We start from the raw sequence: 7,397 nt of genomic DNA, 5'->3' as shown, positions 1-7,397 counted from the left end.
CGAAATGACACGGAGTTGCAAAATGAAATATATACAGAGGTTTTCAGTTTACCGACTTTATTCTATAACTAATCAAATGTTAATTATTTGTGCTCTGAGCTAAATCGTCTGCTTCTGTTGATGGGTGTATGCAAGGGTTTAGTCATATGTGGGTGCGACGGCTAGGGTTGTTTTTAACGACGTTGACTACTCATGAGGGTCTTGCACGATTGGAATTTATGTGAGTGGTAGCATATGTATACAATTTATAGAATATAAATCAATGTATAATTGCAATCACCGAAAAACAACGGGGATAAATTTTCTACGTGTAGACAACAAAACTAACGTTTTCGAGACTTCTCAATTCAAACATGTAAACACTTAAATGCGAAGGTGACAAGAGAATGTCAAGATAAATCAGAAAAATGAAGAATACTTGTAAACGTTAGATCTTACCATAACTGACTATCTATGAATTTAACACATATACCACTCTTGAAGGGTGAAGAATAGGTAAATATTTTACTGTACACATGGTTATACCATTGTCCGGAATATTTATTTACAGCCAATCACGTAGCCCATTTATAATGTTTACATCAGCCGTACACGTGTTGAAATGTCAAAATACATTTAAATGATTACCTATTTGTCACTAACAGTGAATAATCTTATCATTTTTTCTTTTCTGACATTTTCATTCTGGTTGAATTATTTTCCGACCAAAACAGCTGAAGTATTGTATACACCTTATAATTTAGCTACTTCAGGATTTCCGGTCTCGCTGAAACTCTCAGATACTTGTTCTGTAAATACTGGCATGTCAACACCAAACACATACAATGACAAAACAGTGCATGCAGCTCATATTGAGGAAGTTCACAATGTACCATTAAATGTTATCATCCGGCCAATACCGTCCATCTTAGAAGAGGAGAAGGTAGACTCTCTTATGCATACGATACAGGTATATCAAAATGGGTGGTGGCTCACAGGCACTTGTCTAAGAAAAAAATTCATGTATAATACCATTAAAATAATATAACACTTTAAAAGTTAAATAGGAAAAACAAATATGATTTAGACAAGTGCCTGTGTGTCACGTGGCACGAGTGTGGGAAAGAAATTTGAAGACCTATTTCAGTTTGTAATTTTCGGCTTTTTTCTTGTTTATAACTTGACTTTCGAATGGTATCTTTTGAATAATTACAAGAATGAGCACCATATAAAATTTTCTACTAAATCTCAACGAACAACATATCTGAGTACTACTACACTTTGATAAGAAAACGAAGAGGATAACGCCTTATCGCTATTTGGTCTATTCCGGAAAAAAATCATTCACAATTAGAAATTTCCTGTTTGGGTCAAGTGTCACAAAAACAAAGGTCACGAGTGAGGAACTGAGGGTGGGAAAAGTTTAGTAAGTAAACAATTTGAAAGTTGTTTTATACATTTTAATACATTTCAAACATTTTCAAAATATATTTTAGGAGAATGAAGAGAAAGTTCCACCAATCGACGTTCTGTGGATAGAGGGAAGAAACGGAGGCAATTATTTTTATTCTTTTGGAGGGTGTCATAGATTTGAGGCATATAAGAGGCTTCAGAGAGAAACAATTCCTTGTAAATTGTTCAGGTCAACTATAAATGACCTTCGGACGTATCTCGGAGGATCTACTCCTGATCTGTTATAGAGTAATTGGGACGTGTTTTGGATGATCCCTCCAAATCTCTTAACATGAGTAGGAGTAACTTAATTAAATTACTATCTATTTGAGTTGGAAGCATTTTGATCTGTGATATTCAATGTATTAAATAATATTTATGTATGCTTTTATAACATTTGTTTGTTATATATGTTTGTCAGGGACCCATACGTTCAAGGGGTCATCATTGTTATAGTAACAATTTATATTCACGAACATTTGAATGATTTGTAAATGCTACAATTTACAAAGACCGGCTCGAGTTAAGACAAGTCATAAATGAATTAATTTAACGGACAATATAGTGACAAGCCACCGATATCATTTACATAATAAACATAAGGATATAAACGCCACAATAATAGGCAGATTGTTTATTTACGTGGAGCAATAAATTTAAACATGTGACGATCATGTTGGCGCGTTTTCTTAATGTTCGCTGGTTTATTGTTCGCTGGCTTATTGTTCGCTAGCTTGATGCATCTTATTGCTCACTGGCTTATTGTTCGGTAGCTTTAGTCTGGTGATAGGGATTATGAATTTTAATACAGCACAGAATTTTAGCCTTTTATTTTCGAGATCACTTAACACTGGTGGTAAGCGGATGTCGTAACTTAAAGTTACGACCGTCCGAAAATGGGAGACAACTCTAGGGATAAATTTTTCTTTTCCGATTTTCGTGCAGTCAAAGATTTATTTGAGCCAAACTGAGGAGCCAAACCGCTTGTCTCATACATACTAATCGTTAGTGCGTTGATATTGAAACAAAATTTGATACATAAAAACATTATAATTTTCATAAAATAGTCATTTAATATTTCGAGCATGATGGTCGTAACTAAAACTACAAAAATGTTCAGGATGGTCGTAACTTAAAGTTGTGATGGTCGTAAAATTGAAACGAATCGAGAAAAAAAAAAACCAATACAAAATTAAGTAACCAGTCACTGTTACTTAAATATAATGTATAAAATTAACCAAGAGGCAAATAGTTATAAGCGGTTAAATTCAATAACAATATAAATTTCTCAAAAGCGGAGAATTCATTTTAAAACAAGAAACACAGCTCTGGTTATGATCATTCTTAGTTACGAATTAAGAAAAGGCGTTTTTAACAAATTTGACATCACTTGAAATAACAGCATCCTGATTTATTTTCTTTATATATTTTGCATCTATTGAAAAGAAAAACTTTTTAAAAACTATTAGAATGAAATTCAAAACAGTGTGGCTGTGGCCATTGATTGACACATTAAATTCATCCATTGACTGGGACAGTTTAGGTGAACGTTTGTATGTAACGACCACTGCTCACTATGTACTTTTTAAAGACACTTAAACTATGGGGTCACCAAAGGTTCTCAACACCTTAATAAAGTAATTCGAAAAATTAATCAGAAATAACACGATGTTTGATTCATACCAATTATATAAATCAAAACATAAAGGTTATTCCTGATTAATTTTTCGAATTATTTTATAATTAAAGGCGTTAAGAAACCTTTGGTGACCCCACAGTTTAAATGTCTATCGTAGGTACGTCGTTAACAGTGGTCGTTACAGACAAACGTTCACGTAAATAGTCCCAGTCAATGGATGAATTTAATGTGTCAATCAATGGCCACAGCCACACTGTTTTGAATTTGATTCTATGTACCTATTCGGTTGAATTTAAAAGAAAAATCTACAATTTAAATTTGATACTTTAAGTCGAAAGAGCATAAGTAAGGAATGAAAATAATGTTATTGGGGTCGTTATCAAGACTTGACCATACCCGCGAATTCGCAGGTCCGTACTAGAATTAAAGAACATTGCCTTATTCTTAGCCTGGATTTTGAGAAGTTGTATTGTCATTTTGTAGTCAAGCTAATTATAAAGTGCAATGTCGAAGTTCAGGTATAATTATTACCCGTGGATTTAGAACATTCTGAACACGCCTATTGGTATCATGCTATCCGCTATACATCTTTGTCTTTCTTATGGAAAATACCAGAAACCCTGCACCACAGGTTTTTATTCCCAATTCATAAAGGGAAAGAAGATTTATCCGATCTTAATAACTTTCGAGGAATTACAATAACTGATTCATTGGGGAAGCTTTTTAATAAGATACTTGATACACGTCTTTGTAAATTCTAAGATAAATACCATATCATTGATGATAGCAAAATTGGGTTTACAAAAAAAAAAAAAAAAAAAAAAAAACACGATCATCTGACCATATGTTCATTCTGAAAACTATTATTATTCTAAGTTTTGTAATACAAAAGTAGGTAGAGTGTTTGCCTGCTTTGTTGATTTCCAGAAGGCTTTTGATACTGTCCTTCTCCCAGGAATAAAACTTAAGCTATTGGATATAGTTAAAAATTATGACAACAGATCTCTTTAGAACTAAAGTTGGAGTAACAGGGATATAGTTAAAAAATATGGTAACAGATCTCTTTAGAACTAAAATTGGAGTAAAACAGGGAGACAATTTGTGTCCAAATTTGTTTAAAATTTTCATAAATGAACTTCCAGATTGTTTTAAAAGTTCCCCTGATCCAGCTGTTGTTAATTCACGACCAGTCCATTCTTTACTATATATGCTGATGATATTGTCATTTTTTAAACTTCAGCAAAAGGACTTCAGAGTAAATTTGATGGATTAAGTACTTATTGTAAAGATTGGTGTTTGAAAATTAATCCCATTAAAACCAAGGTGCTTATATTTAACAAGACAGGAAGACATGTCAAACATGATTTTTATTTTAATAACAGACTTATTGATTGTGCTCAACATTGTAAATATTTAGCAATATTTTTTAGTGAATCTGGAACTTTTTCCTTGGCTCAGAGAGAATTGTATAATAAGGCGTTAAAAGCCTACAATAAGCTACGCAAGGACTTTCTGTCACTGAATCCAAGTTTAAAAATAGCCTTCATGTATTTGAGCATACAATAAAACCTATTCTCTTATATAGCACATAAATTTGGAGATATTTCAACCCTTTATAAAAATTAAAATTTATGACTACAAATGTAGATCAGGCTTTATTCTAAGCTTCTTTCAGAAAGACTACATATTGAATTTTGTAAACATTTACTTGGTGTTACAAAAAGAGCAACACATTTTGCTACTCTTTCTGAACTCGGTAGATTCCCTCTGCATTTTGACATTGCAAATTCTATGATCAGATACTGGCACAGGCTTGAAAATTTGGGATCATCTTTCCACTACTAGAGGAGGCATATTTAGAATAAAAATTACTACACGAGTCAAAAATTCCTTCATGGTATGGATCCGTAAACTTCTTTCTAACGAATATTAAAAGGATTAAGGGTTAGAAATCATTGTTTACTATATGCTGATGATAATGTGATTTTTTTAACTTTAGCAAAAGAACTTCAGTAAACAATATTCAGACATAGCTTGTAGCTAATATTAATATTTTAACAATAGAACTTTATGCTTCTACTCAGCGTGCTGGTCTTTTAAATCTGAGTACTTTCATACAATATAAACATATAATTTCATTAGATGTATGTTTCATTATGATACTTTATTCTGATTGGCTAACTGCACATCACGTGTTATTCCGTAAGCAATTGCATTGCTCAATAAAACTTTTCATTCATGATAACACGTGGTCCCACAACAAAGTGCACAGGTGAATTAAATAAAACAATAATAGAATTAGTGTTTTCTTAATCTACATTGCTAAAAAAATGTAATTATAAGTATTGAATGGTTCTTTTTGTAACTTCATAGAGTTGTAAATGCGTTGACCGTGCGCACATTTTTAGTATGAAGCAATGTACTTCGGTCAACGCTTTTACAACCCCGAATGAAGTTACAAAAAGAAGCATTCAATTCTTAAATAACATAAACATTATTTTCAACCTGCATATAAATGTGATAGTTGCCGCAGTACATTTGGTTCTACCTTGTAATATATCCTGGGTACACGCCTGCCGGCTACAAATTACTAATATTTGATCTTACTCTTAAATTCAACGCGTGTAGCATTGTAAAATATATATCAACAATATTCATACCTTCTAGGTTCATTGCGACAACATGGATTAAGTTTTTTTATTCCGTACCAATACATAGAACAAATATCAATGATATACCGAAAGATCGTCATGAAATCGAAAAAAAAGACAACACGTTAAAAACTACGGAAGCGTATTAGCGCCACACATTTTTTTTTAATTTTTCTTCCTGGCCAAGTTCGGATGGATATCTGGAGTAGATGGAATTGACATGGTCATATATAACACCTGTTATGATTGGATATAGCTTTCCCGCCATTAACACTCGAGGAACCCTGGGTTGTGGCAGGGTTCTTAGAGATCGACTCGATATCCCGGATGTTATGAAGTGACATGTTCAAAATTGTACGTCCAATAATGTCATCTGCCGACATGATTGCAGGTTATAAAGTCGTAAATAAAAATAAATCTAAAAGATAATATGAGGGAATACACGTGTATTCAACAATTTGATGCCTTAACGTACAGTAAAACATATATATTAATACTCAACCCTAACATACAATTTGGCTTAATGCGAGTTGATTGGTTTTCAATGTTACTCCTAAATGATGGTCGTTTGGAATATATCAAAATTGTATGTTTGATAATTCTTTAACTTAATTTCTGCATACCATTATCAGAGTAACAAATAAAATAATATTGTTTGTAGTAAACTTTATATATCAACTGAGTTTATTAACATGGTTATGTGCACAGGACTTTTAATTTGATAAAAGTTCGTTTAAATACTTGAGTTACGGTCATCTTTCAAAGTTACGACCATCTTTTGTCGGTTACGACCATCATCCAAACTACTATAGTTGACATTACGACCATCACAATTTAAAGTTACGACCATCATGCTCGAATTTTTGAATGGCTATTTTACGCGAAATTGAAATTATTTTATGTGTCAAATTTGATTTCAATAACCACACTCATGATAAGTATGTATGAGACAAGCGGTTTGGCTCAAATAAATCTTTTACTGCACGAAAATCGGAAAAGAAAAATTTATCCCTAGAGTTGTCTCCCATTTTCGGTAAAGTTACGACCATCCGCTTACCATCAGGGCTTAAGGCTGGCCATATAGCCAAAGACCAATGCATTTATTCTATTTGGATTTTTTTTAATATAAAACCAAGTAAGAAAGGAACCACACTGACAGATCATTCTTCTGTGAATTCATTATGTCCAAGATTCTCTCTGTCTATTATTGTTTTCATGATAATAGTCAATAATGGAGAAAAAAAAATGATAAAAAAAATGCCATTTATTTAAGGGCAACAAGTCCTATTCAAAGTCATCTCACAGTTTTGTCGTATTAAGATAACTGGTAGAGCTGATCATTAAAAAAAAAATATTTCTCAAATTAAGATTTTCTCTATTTATAACGGTATTCAAAATAATAGACAAGACATTCATTTCATCCCATGTTCTATTGCTTCGAACGCCATTTCAGCTATCTTAATTTGCAGGCATGGTCACGTCTTGACACATTTTAATACCCCAATGATGATAGAACTTGGTCAAGTTTTTGTTAAATTTAGTCTAGTAGTTCAAAGGAGAAGATTTTTGTAAAAGTTGGTGAACGACGACGACGGACGCCAATTGATAAGAAAAGCTCACTTGGCCCATTGTACCAGGTGAGCTAAAATAAAGTGGATCGTTCGAATAGAAGCCCG

The 7,397-nt window shown here is 32.7% G+C and overlaps 1 protein-coding gene across 1 annotated transcript; it reads left to right on the top strand.

Annotated features, from left to right (window-relative positions):
* The first annotated feature begins 338 nt into the window (after positions 1–338).
* LOC143062651 (sulfiredoxin-1-like) lies at positions 339–1,825 on the top strand. Its single transcript, XM_076234338.1, has 2 exons — positions 339–949; positions 1,476–1,825. The coding sequence occupies exons 1-2, from the start codon at positions 620–622 to the stop codon at positions 1,677–1,679; spliced, it is 534 nt and encodes a 177-aa protein (XP_076090453.1). The 5' UTR covers positions 339–619; the 3' UTR covers positions 1,680–1,825.
* Positions 1,826–7,397: the final 5,572 nt, after the last annotated feature.

Source organism: Mytilus galloprovincialis, chromosome 2 (genome assembly GCF_965363235.1).
Source record: "Mytilus galloprovincialis chromosome 2, xbMytGall1.hap1.1, whole genome shotgun sequence".
Classification (NCBI taxonomy): Eukaryota; Metazoa; Mollusca; class Bivalvia; order Mytilida; family Mytilidae; genus Mytilus; species Mytilus galloprovincialis.
Note: the sequence above shows the minus strand (reverse complement) of the source record. Positions and strands in the feature narration are given on the sequence as shown.

Coding starts and splice junctions, on each gene's coding strand:
- LOC143062651 (XM_076234338.1), top strand. CDS start 620: ATGATTACCTATTTGTCACTAACAGTGAATAATCTTATCATTTTTTCT. Junction 950..1,475: donor CTCTTATGCATACGATACAG/GTATATCAAAAT, acceptor AATATATTTTAG/GAGAATGAAGAGAAAGTTCC.